Source organism: Salmo trutta, chromosome 33 (genome assembly GCF_901001165.1).
Source record: "Salmo trutta chromosome 33, fSalTru1.1, whole genome shotgun sequence".
NCBI lineage: Eukaryota > Metazoa > Chordata > Actinopteri > Salmoniformes > Salmonidae > Salmo > Salmo trutta.
This window is the reverse complement of record NC_042989.1, coordinates 39,835,251-39,856,365: the sequence shown is the minus strand read 5'-3', so window position 1 is coordinate 39,856,365 and position 21,115 is coordinate 39,835,251. Positions and strand designations below refer to the sequence as shown.

The 21,115-nt window shown below is 42.6% G+C and overlaps 2 protein-coding genes and 2 long non-coding RNA genes across 13 annotated transcripts in view; 2 read left to right on the top strand and 2 right to left on the bottom strand.

Annotated features, from left to right (window-relative positions):
- si:ch211-67f24.7 (uncharacterized) overlaps positions 1–10,319 on the top strand; it is a 30,864-nt gene extending 20,545 nt beyond the window's left edge. For 7 of the 8 annotated variants that reach the window (XM_029730935.1, XM_029730937.1, XM_029730934.1 and 4 more), the window contains 5 exons: positions 713–861; positions 2,091–2,204; positions 2,534–3,320; positions 9,668–9,762; positions 9,843–10,319. In XM_029730935.1, coding sequence (XP_029586795.1) covers positions 713–861; positions 2,091–2,204; positions 2,534–3,320; positions 9,668–9,762; positions 9,843–9,951 — 1,254 coding nt within the window. In that variant the 3' untranslated portion in view covers positions 9,952–10,319. The remainder of the gene's footprint in view (positions 1–712; positions 862–2,090; positions 2,205–2,533; positions 3,321–9,667; positions 9,763–9,842) is intronic. The other variant, XR_003871525.1, reaches the window with a different exon arrangement.
- Positions 10,320–10,992: 673 nt separating this feature from the next.
- Positions 10,993–11,701, top strand: LOC115172996 (uncharacterized). Its single transcript, XR_003871527.1, has 2 exons — positions 10,993–11,452; positions 11,589–11,701. It is a non-coding gene; the product is annotated as an uncharacterized LOC115172996 (long non-coding RNA).
- Positions 11,702–13,879: 2,178 nt separating this feature from the next.
- LOC115172995 (uncharacterized) lies at positions 13,880–17,431 on the bottom strand. The gene is made up of 2 exons (XR_003871526.1): positions 14,034–17,431; positions 13,880–13,983 (listed from the first exon to the last, which is right to left on the bottom strand). It is a non-coding gene; the product is annotated as an uncharacterized LOC115172995 (long non-coding RNA).
- A 1,352-nt stretch (positions 17,432–18,783) lies between these two features.
- Positions 18,784–21,115, bottom strand: part of sos2 (son of sevenless homolog 2 (Drosophila)) — a 101,901-nt gene continuing 99,569 nt past the window's right edge. For all 3 annotated transcript variants that reach the window (XM_029730920.1, XM_029730921.1, XM_029730922.1), the window contains one exon: positions 18,784–20,300. In XM_029730920.1, coding sequence (XP_029586780.1) covers positions 19,791–20,300 — 510 coding nt within the window. In that variant the 3' untranslated portion in view covers positions 18,784–19,790. The remainder of the gene's footprint in view (positions 20,301–21,115) is intronic.

Here is a 21,115-nt window from a genome sequence, read left to right as displayed (position 1 = left end):
CTCCTCCTCCTCCTTCTCCTCCTCCTTCTTCTCCTCCTCCTTCTTCTCCTCCTCCTCCTCCTCCTCCTTCTCCTCCTCCTTCTCCTCCTTCTTCTTGGAGTGTCTCTCTATGATAGCCAATCTAGTGAGGATAATCTCAAATGGACAGGTGACACTAAGCAGAAGTATGACTCAGTTAATTGAACATGGCCTTTGCAACGGCAGGGTCGCGGGCTCATTTCTTACTGGGGCCAACCATATGAATATGTATATGCACTACTTACTGTAAATCACTTTGGATAAAAGTGGCTGCTAAATGGAATATATTTTTATATTATTGCAGTTCTCTGACTGAAACCTGTCCCCCTGTAGAGTTTGTTTGTCTACAGGCAGTGATCACCCAGAATGCAACTCCAGTATATTATATATTTTCTCTGTGTATTATCCTGTTCCCCTGTAGAGTCTGCTTGTCTACAGGCAGTGATGACCCAGAATGCAACTCCAGTATATTATATATCAGTTTCTCTGTGTATAATCCTGTTCCCCTGTAGAGTCTGTTTGTCTACAGGCAGTGATGACCCAGAATGCAACTCCAGTATATTATATATCAGTTTCTCTGTGTATTATCCTGTTCCCCTGTAGAGTCTGTTTGTCTACAGGCAGTGATGACCCAGAATGCAACTCCAGTATATTATATATCAGTTTCTCTGTGTATAATCCTGTTCCCCTATAGAGTCTGTTGCAGTGGACTGACAGCGATCACCCAGACTGCCGCCTCCTCCAGGGGTCAGAGAGGGTCCTGCGGAGCGTCCTTTCCCGCTGTCACCTCATCCTGGAGGAGGACGTCCGATGGGGAGACGGAGGAAGAATGGCCGGGCCCAGGTTAGTAAGAGCCACTCCCTGGCCGTGTCCCCAAATGGCACCCTATTCCCTATGTGCTCAACCTTTTGACCAGGGCCCTATGGGTTGGTCTCTGTGGCCCTGGACTAAAGCAGTAAAGCCTATAGTGACCAGGGTTCCATTTCACACAGAAACACGGAATCATTTCAGAACTAAATCACACACCCTCCACATCCTCTCGTCTCCTCCTCTCCTCCTCTCGTCTCCTTCACTACTCTCCTTCCCTCCTCCTCTCCCCTCCTTCACTACTCACCTCCTCTCGTCTCCTCCACTACTCTCCTCCTCTTCCCTCCTTCACTACTCTCCTCCTCTCCTCTCCTCTTCCCTCCTTCACTACTCTCCTCCTCTCTCCTCCTCTTCCCTCCTTCACTACTCTCCTCCTCTCCTCCTCTTCCCTCCTCCACTACTCTCCTCCTCTCGTCTCCTTCACTACTCTCCTTCCCTCCTCCACCACTCTCCTCCTCTTCCCTCCTTCACTACTCTCCTCCTCTCCTCTCCTCTTCCCTCCTCCACCACTCTCCTCCTCTCCCCTCCTTCACTACTCCTCTCCTCTTCCCTCCTTCACTACTCTCCTCCTCTCCTCCTCTTCCCTCCTCCACCACTCTCCTCCTCTCCTCTCCTCTTCCCTCCTTCACTACTCTCCTCCTCTTCCCTCCTTCACTACTCTCCTCTCCTCTTCCCTCCTTCACTACTCCTCTCCTCTTCCCTCCTTCACTACTCTCCTCCTCTCCTCTCCTCTTCCCTCCTTCACTACTCTCCTCCTCTTCCCTCCTTCACTACTCTCCTCCTCTCCTCTCCTCTTCCCTCCTCCACCACTCTCCTCCTCTCCTCTCCTCTTCCCTCCTCCACCACTCTCCTCCTCTAATCATGTGCACACTGGGCAGCTACTCAATTTGACAGTTAATAGTCTGTCACGACAGACCATTCACTGAATAATCATGGAATTCAGTCTTTAGTCGTTTACAAGCCAATAAACAGGCCAAACAAAATAATCAGACACCCATATGAAATGTGTATATATATATATGAAATTCAATATAATTCCAAAAATGTTCTCCAAGTCCAAGATCCATCATGGGATCTTGTGGGAGAGATTTCAATCATCATACAGACGGTCACATAGACTGTCATGCTTATTTTAAGATCTGCCTGAAACACGACATATTGGAGTGTCCAGACCGTCCCCACTCAGCAGTTCCTCTGTGTTTCAGTGGCAGCTGCTCTGCCTGTCCCTGTGCCAAGTCGTGCGATCGCAGAAGCCAGCTCTGCCCTGCCACGGACACACAGAAACACAGACAGGAGTCCCGTGATGCTGCTGGGAAACGGTGAGTGTTTTTTGTCGCCATCTGGTGGCCTGGGAGGGTAAAAGGCCTCGAGGCACAATGCAGAACATACACCAAGGTCATGTTCAGCAGTGAAACGTTGTCAAAAGTCGCAGATAGAAAATGCCACAAATATGTTTGCTAAAATGGCATAGTATACAACAGAATGTCTGCTGAAATGGCATAGTATGCAACAAAATGTCTGCTGAAATGGCATAGTATGCAACAGAATGTCTGCATGTACTCTCTGTAGTTACATGTACTCTCTGTATAACACCTGTAAGTGGCGTTATAATTGACGTGAAGCTATTTCATGTGATCTCTCTCCCTAGAGAGGAACAACTACTAAGCACACGTCTATCTAACTGTGCCGCTGGCTGCCAGAGCATGCCTGTTGCCTGTTGGCCTACCGGTACTGTACGGAAGAAGAGATCTTACAGAGACAGGACAGGGGGGACCCTCCAGTCTCATCTCCATGACTCCTGTGGCCTGGCTGGACTGGTCTACGGCGGGGACATCAGCGCCTTCCTCCATACGGCACCCCCTGGGTGGGGGGACAGCGACTCTGGACAGGAGTCTCCTAGCCAGGCTACGGGGGTTATGGGACAAGGACACGGACCCCAGACCCCTGGTCCTCACATGGTTCAGAGAAGCACTGATGACTGTGACACGGAGGAGGACGTCGGAGACACCTCCGTGTTCGACTACTCCTCTGTCACCACCTGTAGCCCAGACGGGACCCTGAGGAGGGAGGGGGAAGCGAGTAATACCGAGGAGGAGGACGAGGAAGAGGACACAGACAGTCAGGTGCCTGTTCTGTTGAAGCCCTCGTACACACAGCAGCAGCTGAGGGATTCACCCAGAGAACGGACGGTATGTCTGAGGTGGCAGATACCAAGGCTTCCGTTCCCTTCTTCTCGAAGTCCTCGACACCAGGCAGGACCAGCGGGCCCGGAGGGACAGGGTCAGGCACCAGGACCAGCGGGCCCGGAGGGACAGGGTCAGGCACCAGGACCAGCAGGACCCTATGGGAACAGAGTCATCAGTGTGACTAAGGGACCACCTCCTCTCCTCCCTACCAGTGTCTTCAGACCCATTTGGGATGAACCACCGAAACAGGTTTTTATCCATATTTATGTAACCCTGGCTGTGTTCAATCAATGGCACGTTGTCGTCAAGCGCAATGCGCTCTCGATCGACAACACGTCTTTTAAAAGCTCCCAGAGATCGAACTCACGGTGAACGCCTACAGATGTCGGTCCAAGCGTAAATTACGTTTAAAAAGTCAAAGTGCTGTGGTTGTCGACACTGACCTTTGACTTGAACTCTGGCCCCTGTCTAGTAATGTATGCACACATGACTATACGTCGCTTTGGATGAAAGCATCTGCTAACTGGCAGATATTACATCAATATATAAACACATACAGTACCATTATATCAATATATACAGTACCATTATATCAATATATACAGTACCATTATATCAATATATACAGTACCATCATATCAATATATACATATATACAGTACCATCATATCAATATATACAGTACCATCATATCAATATATACAGTACCATTATATCAATATATAAACACATATAGTACCATCATATCAATATATACAGTACCATCATATCAATATATACAGTACCATCATATCAATATATACAGTACCATCATATCAATATATACATATATACAGTACCATTATATCAATATATACAGTACCATTATATCAATATATACAGTACCATTATATCAATATATACAGTACCATCACATCAATATATACATATATACAGTACCATCATATCAATATATACAGTACCATTATATCAATATATACAGTACCATTATATCAATATATACAGTACCATTATATCAATATATACAGTACCATCATATCAATATATACAGTACCATTATATCAATATATACAGTACCATTATATCAATATATACAGTACCATTATATCAATATATACAGTACCATCATATCAATATATACAGTACCATCATATCAATATATACAGTACCATTATATCAATATATACAGTACCATCATATCAATATATACAGTACCATCATATCAATATATACAGTACCATCATATCAATATATACAGTACCATCATATCAATATATACAGTACCATCATATCAATATATACAGTACCATCATATCAATATATACAGTACCATTATATCAATATATACAGTACCATCAAATCAATATATACAGTACCATTATATCACTATATACAGTACCATCATATCAATATATAAACACATATAGTACCATTATATCAATATATATAGTACCATTATATCAATATATACAGTACCATCATATCAATATATACATATATACAGTACCATCATATCAATATATACAGTACCATTATATCAATATATACAGTACCATTATATCAATATATACAGTACCATTATATCAATATATACAGTACCATCATATCAATATATACAGTACCATCATATCAATATATACAGTACCATCAAATCAATATATACAGTACCATTATATCAATATATACAGTACCATCATATCAATATATACAGTACCATTATATCAATATATACAGTACCATTATATCAATATATACAGTACCATCATATCAATATATACATATATACAGTACCATCATATCAATATATACATATATACAGTACCATCATATCAATATATACAGTACCATTATATCAATATATACAGTACCATTATATCACTATATACAGTAACATCATATCAATATATACAGTACCATTATATCAATATATATACATATATACAGTACCATCATATCAATATATACAGTACCATCATATCAATATATACAGTACCATTATATCAATATATAAACACATATAGTACCATTATATCAATATATATAGTACCATTATATCAATATATACAGTACCATCATATCAATATATACATATATACAGTACCATCATATCAATATATACAGTACCATTATATCAATATATACAGTACCATTATATCAATATATACAGTACCATCAAATCAATATATACAGTACCATCATATCAATATATACAGTACCATTATATCAATATATAAACACATACAGTACCATCATATCAATATATACAGTACCATTATATCAATATATACAGTACCATCATATCAATATAGTCATATATACAGTACCATCATATCAATATATACAGTACCATCAAATCAATATATACAGTACCATTATATCAATATATACAGTACCATCATATCAATATATACATATATACAGTACCATTATATCAATATATACATATATACAGTACCATCATATCAATATATACAGTACCATCATATCAATATATACAACAGTACCATTATATCAATATATACAGTACCATTATATCAATATATACAGTACCATCAAATCAATATATACAGTACCATCATATCAATATATACAGTACCATTATATCAATATATACAGTACCATCATATCAATATATACAGTACCATCATATCAATATATACAGTACCATTATATCAATATATACAGTACCATCATATCAATATATACAGTACCATCATATCAATATATACAGTACCATTATATCAATATATACATATATACAGTACCATTATATCAATATATAAACACATATAGTACCATTATATCAATATATACAGTACCATTATATCAATATACAGTTGAAGTGGGAAGTTTACATACACCTTAGCCAAATACATTTAAACTCAGTTTTTCACAATTCCTGACATTTAATCCTAGTTAAAATTCCAACTCTTAGGTCAGTTAGGATCACCACTTTATTTTAAGAATGTGAAATGTCAGAATAATAGTAGAGAGAATGATTTATTTCAGATTTTATTTCTTTCATCACATTCCCAGTGGGTCAGAAGTTTACATACACTCAATTAGTATTTGGTAGCATTGCCTTTAAATTGTTTAACATGGGTCAAATGTTTCGGGTAGCCTTCCACAAGCTTCCCACAATAAGTTGGGTGAATTTTGGCCCATTCCTCCTGACAGAGCTGGAGTAACTGAGTCAGGTTTGTAGGCCTCCTTGCTCGCACACGCTTTCAGTTCTGCCCACAAATCTTCTATAGAATTGAGGTCAGGGCTTTGTGATGGCCACTCCAATACCTTGACTTTGTTGTCCTTAAGTCATTTTGCCACAACTTTGGAAGTATGCTTGGGGTCATTGTTCATTTGGAAGACCCATTTGCGACTAAGCTTTAACTTCCTGACTGATGCCTTGAGATGTTGCTTCAATATATCCACATAATTTTCATTCCTCATGAGCCATCTATTTTGTGAAGTGCACCAGTCCCTCCTGCAGCAAAGCAGCCCCACAACATGATGCTGCCACCCCCGTGCTTCACGGTTCGGATGGTGTTCTTCGGCTTGCAAGCCTCCCCCTTTTTCCTCCAAACATAACGATGGTTATTATGGCCAAATAGTGGACCTTTCTCCAAAAAGTACAATCTTTGTCCCCATGTGCAGTTGCAAACCGTAGTCTGGCTTTTTTATGGCGGTTTTGGAGCAGTGGCTTCTTCCTTGCTGAGCGGCCTCTCAGGTTATGTCGATATAGGACTCGTTTTACTGTGGATAAAGATACTTTTGTACCTGTTTCCTCCAGCATCTTCACAAGGTCCTTTGCTGTTGTTCTGGGATTGATTTGCACTTTTCACACCAAAGTACTTCATCTCGAGGAGACAGAATGCGTCTCCTTCCTGAGCGGTATGACGGCTGCGTGGTCCCATGGTGTTTATACTTGCGTACTATTGCGTGTACAGATGAACGTGGTACCTTCAGGCTAAGGTGTATGTAAACTTCCAACTTCAACTGTATATACAGTACCATCATATCAATATATACAGTACCATTATATCAATATATACAGTACCATTATATCAATATATACAGTACCATTATATCAATATATACATATATACAGTACCATTATATCAATATATACAGTACCATTATATCAATATATACAGTACCATTATATCAATATATACAGTACCATTATATCACTATATACAGTACCATTATATCAATATATACAGTACCATTATATCAATATATACATATATACAGTACCATTATATCAATATATACAGTACCATTATATCAATATATACATATATACAGTACCATTATATCAATATATACAGTACCATTATATCAATATATACAGTACCATTATATCAATATATACAGTACCATTATATCAATATATACAGTACCATCATATCAATATATACAGTACCATCAAATCAATATATACAGTACCATCATATCAATATATACAGTACCATTATATCAATATATACAGTACCATTATATCAATATATACAGTACCATTATATCACTATATACAGTACCATTATATCACTATATACAGTACCATTATATCAATATATACATATATACAGTACCATTATATCAATATATACAGTACCATTATATCAATATATACAGTACCATTATATCAATATATACATATATACAGTACCATTATATCAATATATACAGTACCATCAAATCAATATATACAGTACCATCATATCAATATATACAGTACCATTATATCAATATATACAGTACCATTATATCAATATATACAGTACCATTATATCAATATATACAGTACCATTATATCAATATATACAGTACCATCAAATCAATATATACATATATACAGTACCATTATATCAATATATACAGTACCATTATATCAATATATACAGTACCAGTCAAAAGTTAAAACACAACTCATTCAATGGTTTTTCTTTATTTTTATTGTTTTCTACATTGTAGAATAATAGTGAAGACATCAAAACTATGAAATAACACATATAGAATCATGTAGTAACCAAAAAAGTGTTAAACAAATCAAAATATTTTTTTAATCTAAGATTCTTCAAAGTAGCAGCCCTTTACCTTGATGACAGCTTTGCACACTCTTGGCATTCTCTCAACCAGCTTCATGAGGTAGTCACCTGGAATGCATTTCAATTAACAGGGTGTGCCTTGTTAAAAGTTAATTTGGGGAATTTTTGTCCTTCTTAATGCGTTTGAGCCAATCAGTTGTGTTGTGACAAGGTAGGAGTGGTATACAGAAGATAGCCCTATTTGGTAAAAGACCAAGTCCATATTATGGCAAGAACAGCTCAAATATGCAAAGAGAAACGACAGTCCATCATTACTTTAAGACATGAAGGTCAGTCAATCATGAAAATTTCAAGAACTTTGAAAGTTTCTTCAAGTGCAGTCGCAAAAACCATCAAGCGCTACGATGAAACTGGCTCTCATGAGGACCGCCACAGGAAAGGAAGACCCAGAGTTACCTCTGCTGCAGAGGATATGTTCATTAGAGTTAACTGCACCTCAGATTGCAGCCCAAATAAATGCTTCACAGAGTTCAAGTAACAGACACATCTCAACATCAACTGTTCAGAGGAGACAGTATGAATCAGGCCTTCATTGTGGAATTGCTGCAAAGAAACCACTACTAAAGACACCAATAAGAAGAAGAGACTTGTTGGGCCAAGAAATATGAGCCATGGACATTAGACTGGTGGAAATCTGTCCTTTGGTCTGATGAGTCCAAATTTGAGATTTTTGGTTCCAACCGTGGTGTCTTTGTGAGACGCAGAGTAGGTGGACGGATGATCTCCGCATGTGTGGTTCCCACTGTGAAGCATGGAGGAGGTGGTGTGATGGTGTGGGGATGCTTTGCTGGTGACACTGTCTGTGATTTATTTAGAATTCAAGGCACACTTAACCAGCATGGCAACCACAGCATTCTGCAGCGATACGCCATCCCATCTGGTTTGCGCTTAGTGGGACTATCATTTGTTTTTCAACAGGACAATGACCCAACACACCTCCAGGCTGTGTAAGGGCTATTTGACCAAGAAGGAGAGTGATGGAGTGCTGCATCAGATGACCTGGCCTCCACAATCACCTGACCTCAACCCAACTGAGATGGTTTGGGATGAGTTGGACCACAGAGTGAAGGAACAGCAGCCAGCAGTGCTCAGTATAGGTGGGAACTCCTTCAAGACTGTTGGAAAAGCATTCCAGGTGAAGCAGGTTGAGAGAATTCCAATAATGTGCAAAGCTGTCATCAAGGCAAAGGGTAGCTACTTGTCTTGTCATTGCAAAAAGAATAGGGACCAGGCTAGGATCTGGCCAGGACAGATATGATCTCTGCTACAATGTTTTCTACAGTATCTACATCTAATCCTATTCCCTTATCACGATGTGAACTAGGGAGATATCTAATCCTGTTCCCTTATCACGATGTGAACTAGGGAGATATCTAATCCTATTCCTTTATCACGATGTGAACTAGGGAGATATCTAATCCTGTTCCTTTATCACGATGTGAACTAGGGAGATATCTAATCCTGTTCCCTTTACACTGTGTGAACTAGGAAGATGCAGCACCAGTAAAGGAGAATACACCACAAGGCTTCAGACCGGTTCAAGCCACTGAGAGGCAGACATTTCCTAACTTCAAAAAGCTAAGGTAAGGAGTACTGGTTCCTTCTACATTATAATACAGGTTGATGAAGGGTCTAATTCCCTGTCTCATTCCCCGTCTTCTAGGTTCCAAACCCAGCCGAGAGTTGGCCACGTCCAGGCAGGAGCCATGGGAGGTGTTGCAGTGTGGGATGAGAGCGAGGAGGACAGTGAGGGGCCCTGCAGCACTGTATGAGAGAGGGAGACTGTCTGGGAGACCAACCTAGAAGTCTGCAGCACTATTTGAGAGATCAACCGACAAAGACTACAGCACTGTGTGAGATATAGACTATCTGAAAGACTGTCTGACAGACTGACCCAGAGGTCTACAGCACTGTGGGACACCATCCGAGCAATCAGCACAGCAACCAAATCTCTTGCACACTGGCTACTTGATTAGCATCTATGGTCTGTCACAAGACCAACCCAGAGGACTAACAGCACTGTGGGAGAGAAACCAGCATTTGAGAGACCAACCCATGAGGTCTGCAGTACTGTGTGAGAGAGAAAGAGAGAGACTCTGTACTGTGTGGGAGAGAGAGACTGTACTGTGTGTGTGATAGAGAGACTGTACTGTGTGTGTGATAGAGAGACTGTACTGTGTGTGATAGAGAGACTGTACTGTGTGTGTGATAGAGAGACTGTACTGTGTGTGTGATAGAGAGACTGTACTGTGTGTGTGATAGAGAGACTGTACTGTGTGTGTGATAGAGAGACTGTACTGTGTGTGTGATAGAGAGACTGTACTGTGTGTGATAGAGAGACTGTACTGTGTGTGTGATAGAGAGACTGTACTGTGTGTGTGATAGAGAGACTGTACTGTGTGTGTGATAGAGAGACTGTACTGTGTGATAGAGAGACTGTACTGTGTGATAGAGATACTGTACTGTGTGTGTGATAGAGAGACTGTACTGTGTGATAGAGAGACTGTACTGTGTGTGTGATAGAGAGACTGTACTGTGTGATAGAGAGACTGTACTGTGTGTGTGATAGAGACTGTACTGTGTGTGTGATAGAGAGACTGTACTGTGTGTGTGATAGAGAGACTGTACTGTGTGTGTGATAGAGAGACTGTACTGTGTGTGTGATAGAGAGACTGTACTGTGTGATAGAGAGACTGTACTGTGTGTGTGATAGAGAGACTGTACTGTGTGATAGAGAGACTGTACTGTGTGTGTGATAGAGACTGTACTGTGTGTGTGATAGAGAGACTGTACTGTGTGTGTGATAGAGAGACTGTACTGTGTGTGTGATAGAGAGACTGTACTGTGTGATAGAGAGACTGTACTGTGTGTGAGAGACTATACTGATCACAGATAGTCTAAGGTCTGCAACAATAACAATGGTGGTGAGGCAGCCAGTGGCACCGCTTCCCTCACCTGCTGATTCCATCTCTAAGGTTTGTACTGCAGCATCATCTGAAAGATTGACCAGCCTGCATGACTAGCATTACACACTAGACATCCCTGTAACAGCACAGCGCTGCCGTACAAGGGCCCCTAAAGACAATAAGGTGGATAAGAAAGATCCTGAAACAAGAAGAACACTTGAAAATCAGAAGTGATTTCGGCTCATCCCAGATCAGTCGCTCTGACCAACACGGAGGTCCTGAAAAAAAGAAAGACAACCGTGTCCCAAATGGCACCCAATTCTCCGTTTACAGGAAATTGTAATTTACAGGAAATTGTAATTTACAGGTAATTGTAATTTACAGGAAATTGTAATTTACAGGTAATTGTAATTTACAGGAAATTGTAATTTACAGGAAATTGTAATTTACAGGTAATTGTAATTTACAGGAAATTGTAATTTACAGGTAATTGTAATTTACAGGAAATTGTAATAACACATTCTAACGTCGCATTTAATCACATAGTTGAATAAAGTTCAGCGTTTTGGAGGATTTCCACACATGGGGAAATTTTTATAAACACATTTCATTCAAATCTACGTTATTTAGGTCTACATGAAAGGAGACGTGATCAGAATATTTGTTTCTTTTTAATTGATCTGTCTGTTAGAACGTTGGGCTAGTAACCGAAAGGTTGCTGGATCGAATCCCCGAGCTGACAAGGTAAAAATCTGTCGTTCTGGCCCATGAACAAGGCAGTTAACCCACTGTAGGCTGGGCGCTGAAAACGTGGATGTCGATTAAGGCAGCCCCCCCCCCACACCTCTCTGATTCAGAGGGGTTGTGTTAAATATGGAAGACACACTTCAGTTGAAGGCGTTCTGTTGTACCACTGACTAGGAATTCCTCTTTCCCCTGTCAAACAGATGAATAAAAACGTCTTGACATGGGTCAGGGCCAATAAAAAGAAGGAAATATATATATTATAGGCTACCGTAGACTACTAAATCAACTTTCCAGGAGCACTGACTCAGCCGATGATAAAGATAGCATGAATATGCGTAGCCTAGTCTTCTCACTGGTGATGGTCCCAAAATAGGCTCGAGTTACTTTGGGAAAACAGTGCTGTTCGTCACTGTTGATATACAAAATAGTAGCCTGTACGGACAGATTAAATCTTCTCTTTTCAGCAATTGCTTTCCAAACATATTTCCCCCACAATTGTATTTTGAAACTTGCAAAAGGCCGATTAGCTATTCACTGACAGGACAAAGACAAATAGAACTAAAGTGACTATTCAAATCAGGACTGGCAGCCATTTTGAGTTTACCAGTGAAAAGTTCCAAATCCCTTCTATGGATTATATTTCTATGGCCGCAACGCAACAAGTCAGTTGATACTTTACTTGATGTACGCGCATTCAGTCAGTGTTCAGATGTAATTATATAAAAAGAGTAGTTATATAATTATTCTGTTTTAGCTAAAAGTTTACAATTTATCAGGGGGTACGCAGAAAATACCCCCTTACTTACCTTGGTTATGTGCGATACCGTTCTTCCACGAGAAATTCCATAATTGTGTGTTTTGTTGATGGTGGTGGAAAACGCTGCCGCTCAGGTGCCGCTCCAGAATCTCCCAGAAGTGTTAAATTTGGTTGAGATCTGGTGACTGAGACGACCATGGCATATTGTGAAACATCAGCAAGTGGAGCAGTCTGCCACTGAAGCACCTGGCAAACGTGTCCCAACAAATCACTCCTCTCAAAGTCACTGCGATTTCTAGCCAGGGTAGCCAAAATAATGGCCAACATGGCCTGCCCAGCATTTTTATACATGACCCTAAGAATGACAGGATGTTAATTCCACACCTGTGGGGAAGTACCTGCTTACAATATCCCTCATTTCCTCAAGCGTTTCCTTTATTTTGTCAGTTACATGTAGGGCACTAGCCCAGGCTCTGGTCTAAACTAGGGCACTAGCCCAGGCTCTGGTCTAAACTAGGGCACTAGCCCAGGCTCTGGTCTAAACTAGGGCACTGGCCCAGGCTCTGGTCTAAACTAGGGCACTAGCCTAGGCTCTGGTCTAAACTAGGGCACTAGCCCAGGCTCTGGTCTAAACTAGGGCACTAGCCCAGGCTCTGGTCTAAACTAGGGCACTAGCCCAGGCTCTGGTCTAAACTAGGGCACTAGCCCAGGCTCTGGTCTAAACTAGGGCACTAGCCCAGGCTCTGGTCTAAACTAGGGCACTAGCCCAGGCTCTGGTCTAAACTAGGGCACTAGCCCAGGCTCGTGGAGATGTTGTCGGGGAAAGGTGAAGTGGTACTAGTACCCTTTTCATACTACTGAGCCACACCAAGCCAAGCTCTACAGGGGCTGGTTACACATCCAGTATCCACCATAGTTGCTTGAACCACACACTGGAAAAGGACAATGTGAAAAGATAATATCCAGTCCAGTACTGTTCGGGTCGGCCCTGTAGTGTGAATCGATCATAACGTCAGGGTTGGGGTCAATTCCATTTCAATTCAGAAAGTAAAACCAAATTCTAAATTTTCATAATTGAAAAGCACAAGAATTGTAATTTCAGTGTATTTCCTGAATTGTCTGGAATTGAGCCTAACCCTGGTTTCTTTAGTCCTGATGGGGAAAGTGAGTTTAATAAACAGACAATACCTATTTAACAGTCTCCATTATACCTCATGGCATTAACAGACAAGACCTATCTCACCGACACCTCTTTAACAGGACAGCCTAAAGTGCACAAATGGCGTGTTCTGTTTTTCTCACTCAGAAAAATGTTTTAATGCAACAATTCCAACCTTGGTTTTAATAATAACAGTATTTAGCGTTTTAAAGTATTTTCAAAACCAGACCCCATCCTATCAGAAGGCATCATTAGTTAGGAGGCGGTACTACAAAGGAAACAGACCTATCAGAAGGCATCATTAGTTAGGAGGCGGTACTACAAAGGAAACAGACCTATCAGAAGGCATCATTAGTTAGGAGGAGGTACTACAAAGGAAACAGACCTATCAGAAGGCATCATTAGTTAGGAGGCGGTACTAAAGGAAGCAGACCTATCAGAAGGCATCATTAGTTAGGAGGAGGTACTACAAAGGAAACAGACCTATCAGTAGGCATCATTAGTTAGGAGGAGGTACTACAAAGGAAGCAGACCTATCAGAAGGCATCATTAGTTAGGAGGAGGTACTACAAAGGAAGCAGACCTATCAGAAGGCATCATTAGTTAGGAGGAGGTACTACAAAGGAAGCAGACCTATCAGAAGGCATCATTAGTTAGGAGGAGGTACTACAAAGGAAGCAGACCTATCAGAAGGCATCATTAGTTAGGAGGAGGTACTACAAAGGAAGCAGACCTATCAGAAGGCATCATTAGTTAGGAGGAGGTACTACAAAGGAAGCAGACCTATCAGAAGGCATCATTAGTTAGGAGGAGGTACTACAAAGGAAGCAGACCTATCAGAAGGCATCATTAGTTAGGAGGAGGTACTACAAAGGAAGCAGACCTATCAGAAGGCATCATTAGTTAGGAGGCGGTACTACAAAGGAAACAGACCTATCAGTAGGCATCATTAGTTAGGAGGAGGTACTACAAAGGAAACAGACCTATCAGAAGGCATCATTAGTTAGGAGGCGGTACTAAAGGAAGCAGACCTATCAGAAGGCATCATTAGTTAGGAGGCGGTACTACAAAGGAAACAGACCTATCAGAAGGCATCATTAGTTAGGAGGCGGTACTTCTAAGTCAGTAAGTGCTCTCCATGATGTTTAACTGTACATTTACTTAGTGTCCATCCAAAATGGCACCATGTTCCCTACATAGTGCAATACTTTTTTTTTTTTTACCAGGACCCATGGGGCTCTGTTCAAAAGTAGTGCACTATGTAGGGAATATGGTGCCATTTGGAACGCAAAATCATTATTTTACACTGGCTTGGAGGAGAGAGAAACTAACTTGAGTCCCACATCTGTTTGTACTGTATTGCCAACTCCTATGGTCATCGTCACGTGTCATGACAACAACATACAGTACAATGCCATAATAACCCATGACTTGCGGTCAGTGATGTTAGTGGTAGAACAAACAGAAATAGGTGGGTAAACTCTGATCGCCTGTTGTGATGGAAAAAGTAACACTGCCAATAATGAGTGAATTTTTCTGTAAAACTGTGGGTAAACGGTGGGTAAAACTGTGGGTAAGACTGTGGGTAAACGGTGGGTAAACGGTGGGTAAACTGTGGATAAACGGTGGGTAAACTGTGGGTAAATGGTGGATAAAACGGTGGATAAAACTGTGGATAAAACTGTGGGTAAACGGTGGGTAAACGGTGGGTAAAACGGTGGGTAAAACGGTGGGTAAAACTGTGGGTAAAACTGTGGGTAAAACTGTGGGTAAACGGTGGGTAAACTGTGGGTAAACTGTTAGGAAGCAAAAAGTAAAGTAAAGTCTATTTCCCTCCACTACCACCAGCGGTGTGACATCATAACAGTTGGCAAGACAACACAAGTAAATCTGGAACTCAGCTTAGGGACACGAATTTCTTCCGTTTAACTCCCGGGGTTGACATTCTACGTCTGCTGGGGGGAGATTGTCTGTAAACTAAAAAAGTAGGCGACACAATTATCCGTTTTATCTGACTGTAGCAACATTGGTTTGATAGGCAACGTTTGACCAGAAGGGTGCAGTGGAGGGGAGTGGTATATATATATATATATATATATATAAAATATAATACAATGAGAATGAGAAATCACTTTATACAAATTATTTAGTTAGTGTATACATGTTATATGCACAGTATCCACAAACCTTTGTAGTGTACATATTTTTGTTCTAAGCATTACATAGCCAACCATATTTATTTATCGTATGAGTTTTTTTTAATAGCATTTAAAGACACCTTTCGCTTACTCTGTAAAGAAAACGAAATAAAAAAGAGGCACATCTGAGCATGATCCATGTTATTTCAGTATTTTAAAATTAAATGGCATTTTTTTTTGAGAGGAGAGAGAGAAGGACAGTGACACCTGGTTAATAGAGTCCAGATATCTGAAACAGCCCCTTGTTCCCAGTTTGTCCACTCGGGGGGAGCTGTTTGTCCTCCTATCCACTAGGGGCGCTGTGGAGCAGCCCCCAGTTTGTCCACTCGGGGGGAGCTGTTTGTCCTCCTATCTACTAGGGACGCTGTGGAGCAGTCCCCAGTTTGTCCACTCGGGGGGAGCTGTTTGTCCTCCTATCCACTAGGGGCGCTGTGGAGCAGTCCCCAGTTTGTCCACTCAGGGGGAGCTGTTTGTCCTCCTATCTACTAGGGGCGCTGTGGAGCAGTCCCCAGTTTGTCCACTCGGGGGGAGCTGTTTGTCCTCCTATCCACTAGGGGCGCTGTGGAGCAGCCCCCAGTTTGTCCACTCGGGGGGAGCTGTTTGTCCTCCTATCTACTAGGGGCGCTGTGGAGCAGTCCCCAGTTTGTCCACTCGGGGGGAGCTGTTTGTCCTCCTATCCACTAGGGGCGCTGTGGAGCAGTCCCCAGTTTGTCCACTCAGGGGGAGCTGTTTGTCCTCCGATCCACTAGGGGCGCTGTGGAGCAGTCCCCCAGTTTGTCCACTAAAGGAGCCAACTGTCCATTTGTTCCAGGCTTTGGTGGGGTTGATGCGTATGAGGCGTCCAGTGCTGAATTTCCATACCGACACTGCAGGCTGGTACAGTACTGGGGATGATGGTAGAAGAGCTGCAGATAGTGTTGGACAGACAGACAGCAGCACAAACCTTTACGGGCACTTAGTTTGGGTTAAGACATCATCTTGGCTTTTTAGCTAGCCTGTCTGCCAGTCTGTTCTTGCCAACACCATATGGAATTGTCATGACAAATGGCCATAAGAGAACAGAGTAGGCCAAAAGGCCAAACAGATCTGGGACCAGGTTAGCTTTAAAAAAAAAGAGCATGCTAGTAGATACCCATAGACTTCCAGTCATTGCGCTAACGCTAGTTAGCATTGGCTCACGAAACTACCTCTAACCTCCTTCACGCTGGACACAGAGATGTAAAAAAATGGTATACACAAATTCATCTGACTCTGGGGAAGTACACTGGGGCAAAATCCCAAAGTATCCCTTCAAGGAGCTGGAGAAAGAAAAGTCTGGCTGCTAATAAAGAGAGATCTCAATGTGGTTGTCACTCATCCTACTCTTCTTAGATCTGGGCTTTGTCCAGGCATAAGAGATAGATAGAGGACTCATTTATATCTGTGCCATTATAGCATCTGACAGCATGGGCAGCTCCATAGAGATAGATAGAGGACTCATTTATGTCTGTGACAGCATGGGCAGCTCCATAGAGATAGATAGAGGACTCATTTATATCTGTGCCATTATAGCATCTGACAGCATGGGCAGCTCCATAGAGATAGATAGAGGACTCATTTATATCTGTGCCACTATAGCGTCTGACAGCATGGTCAGCTCCATAGAGATAGATAGAGAACTCATTTATGTCTGTGACAGCATGGGCAGCTCCATAGAGATAGATAGAGAACTCATTTATGTCTGTGACAGCATGGGCAGCTCCATAGAGCTAGATAGAGGACTCATTTATATCTGTGCCACTATAGCGTCTGACAGCATGGGCAGCTCCATAGAGATAGATAGAGAACTAATTTATGTCTGTGACAGCATGGGCAGCTCCATAGAGATAGATAGAGGACTCATTTATATCTGTGCCATTATAGCATCTGACAGCATGGGCAGCTCCATAGAGATAGATAGAGGACTCATTTATATCTGTGCCACTATAGCGTCTGACAGCATGGGCAGCTCCATAGAGATAGATAGAGGACTCATTTATGTCTGTGACAGCATGGGCAGCTACATAGAGAGATAGAGGACTCATTTATATCTGTGCCACTATAGCGTCTGACAGCATGGGCAGCTCCATAGAGATAGATAGAGAACTCATTTATGTCTGTGACAGCATGGGCAGCTCCATAGAGATAGATAGAGGACTCATTTATGTCTGTGCCATTATAGCGTCTGACAGCATGGGCAGCTCCATAGAGATAGATAGAGGACTTATTTATATCACAGCCCCATAGAGATGGATAGAGGACTCATTTATATCAGCGCCGTGACAGCATGGGCAGCTCCATAGAGATAGATAGAGGACTCATATTTATATCAGCGCCATTAAGCGTCTGTGACAGCACGGGCAGCGCCATTGAGGCTACAACTCACAGGAATCCCCACCCAGTTGCCAATCTTGACTACTTTAAAATGGCGGAAGCACGATGGAAGCCCTCAATGGCGCTGCCCATGCTAATATAGCCTTTTGACCACTAGAGGCCTCTATCGTTTTCTATAGTCCAGACACAGACAGACTTCTCCATCACATGACTGACGAGGGTAGACAACTAGACGTCCCTGCTGCCCTGCTCCAGCTAAATGTGCAAGTGGATCCTACCCGACACTCACCGTCCATCTGTCCTCCCATCTGTCCATCCGTCTGTCTCTCTCCCTCATTCTGAATGGCTCCCTGCCTCAGGTTATAGGTTAGAGGTCAGTGCTGTGGGATTAAAGTCTAACATCTGAAGTAGAGGGTGTAGCTACGACCAGCAGGGGGGGGTGTTTATTCATTAGTCGCACACCGTAGCAAAAAACAATTTTTTTGTTTTTTTGCTAAACGCTTTCAGTCAGTTCTGAATGAATTAAATATAATTTGCATCCCATTTTTAGTTTGTCTTATCATTCCTCCTCCTCCAAAAAAAAATAGAAAAAAGTTTTATCCCTTAGTTATCCCCCTGAATCAAATAAAAACTTTGGCTACTAAATTAAGAGTTTAGTAGAGAACAACAGAACACAATGGGAAGAGTTGAGAGGCCTCAGAGGATTCTGAAAACACTCTGCTCATGCTTGCTCCAGACAGAAACCGCAGTACAGAAACCTCGGTACAGAAACCGCGGTACAGAGCAATTGATAAGTTTGATCATAAAAGAGCAGTGAGGTCCGAACAGGTCCAGTGACTGTCTGTCTGTCAGTGAGCCACAAGTGAGCCACTGACGTCCTGGGTGAGTGAGTGAATGCTGCTCCTAGCACTACAGTGTGCCAATGGAACAACGGAAACACAGAGTATGAGGTTACCACACTGGACCAGGACAGGCTGGAGAGCCCCGGGGTAAAAACATAAAACCACTTGTCAGGATAGGAGGAGGGCAACTGCTAGAGCATAGCTTGTTGTCCTGTCCACTCTAGCACAGAGTGGGATGTCTGTACCAAGAAACACAGTGACGTGTGTGTTGTGCTGTGTACAGGTATGTGACATGCGCACACACACACACACACACACACACAGAGAGGAGGAGTTTGAATCAGTGTCTTGAGGCTACTTGTTCATTGGCTGGCACACTGTGGTGTATTTTCTATTGGCATGAAGGTGGAGCTACTGATTCCTGAGAGGCGTGTCAGGAGATGAGTGGGCGGGGTTGGAAACTAAGTCTTCTTTACGATCAGTAGCTTTAAAAATCATGATTAGTTTGTTTTTATCCGCTCCAGGTCATCAGGTAGGTCATAGTTTGATGTAGGACATAGTTTGTTTGCAGTTTGTATTGTGTGGAGCAACTCAAAGGCTTCCATGTTGACAACAAAAAACAATAAACAACAAAAGAAGCAGAAGGCTCCTCATTGGCTAGTGTCCGTGTTCTCCACCAATGAGAGGCTCTGTAATGGGGGCGGCAACAGCTCCCTCTTGTAGGTCTTTGGGGGGAGTTTGGGGAGCTGGGCGGAGGAGTTGGAGTTGTGGCGAGGGGGCACGGGGGGCGCCATGATGGGCAGCGGGAGCGGGCAGAGACTGTTCTGACTGGCGCTGAGGGGGCAGCTCCGTCGGGGGATGCGGGGAGACGGGGTGCCCGGGGGCGTGCCGGGGGACGACGGGGAGCTGCAAAAGTCCCAGTGGAAGCGTCCGACGGGGGAGGGTTGAAGGTTCAAGGGGTAGTTGATGAAGATCTCTGGGGGTCTCTGGGGGATAGGTGGAGGGGTGTCTGGCTGGGGGTCCCGGGGAGGTGGTAGTGGGGGGCTGGAGAGGGGGCCGTCGCTGGGGCCGTTGTAGACCGGGACGCGGGGCTGGATCCTGGGGAGAGGAGGGGGTAGCCTGGGGGGGATGGCTGGAGGACTATCAGACCTGGAACTCAACTAGAACACACAGTGGTCACAGTTAGATAAACTAACAAAGAAACATATACCTGAATTAAAAAACAAAAACAGGATTAAAAACAGTCATTGTTAATAAGCAGTCAGATTAAACTCACAGAGAAACATATTTCAAAAGAATTCAACACCAATATTTCACAACAATAAACGGCGTACTCTACACTATGTTACCAAGAGCATCCTATTTCACAAGAACACACAAACTTGAAATGCAACAAGCACTAAGGAGGACATTGTATTCACGTGAGTATCAGGGTTTCCTCTAGCTGGTAATAGCCGGCTTTTAGCCAAAAATTAAATAAGAAAAGCCGATAAATAAATTGTCCGGGGGAAGAGAAGAAAAAAAAAGATCCCATTGTGAAATAATGAGCTCCGATCCATTTTTGTCCATGATTTTAAAAAGAGACTAAATGTTTATTTCTCAACTGGTAATTGAAGCGCGCTTCACCATTCGCCATTCAAATGCATAGGCTGCGGAAGGTAGGCAGCGGAAGGTAGGCTGCGGAAGGTAGGCAGCGGAAGGTAGGCTGCGGAAGGTAGGCTGCGGAAGGTAGGCAGCGGAAGGTAGGCAGCGGAAGGTAGGCAGCGGAAGGTAGGCAGCGGAAGGTAGGCTGCGGAAGGTAGGCTGCGGAAGGTAGGCAGCGGAAGGTAGGCTGCGGAAGGTAGGCTGCGGAAGGTAGGCTGCGGAAGGTAGGCAGCGGAAGGTAGGCAGCGGAAGGTAGGCAGCGGAAGGTAGGCAGCGGAAGGTAGGCTGCGGAAGGTAGGCTGCGGAAGGATGGCTGCGGAAGGTAGGCTGC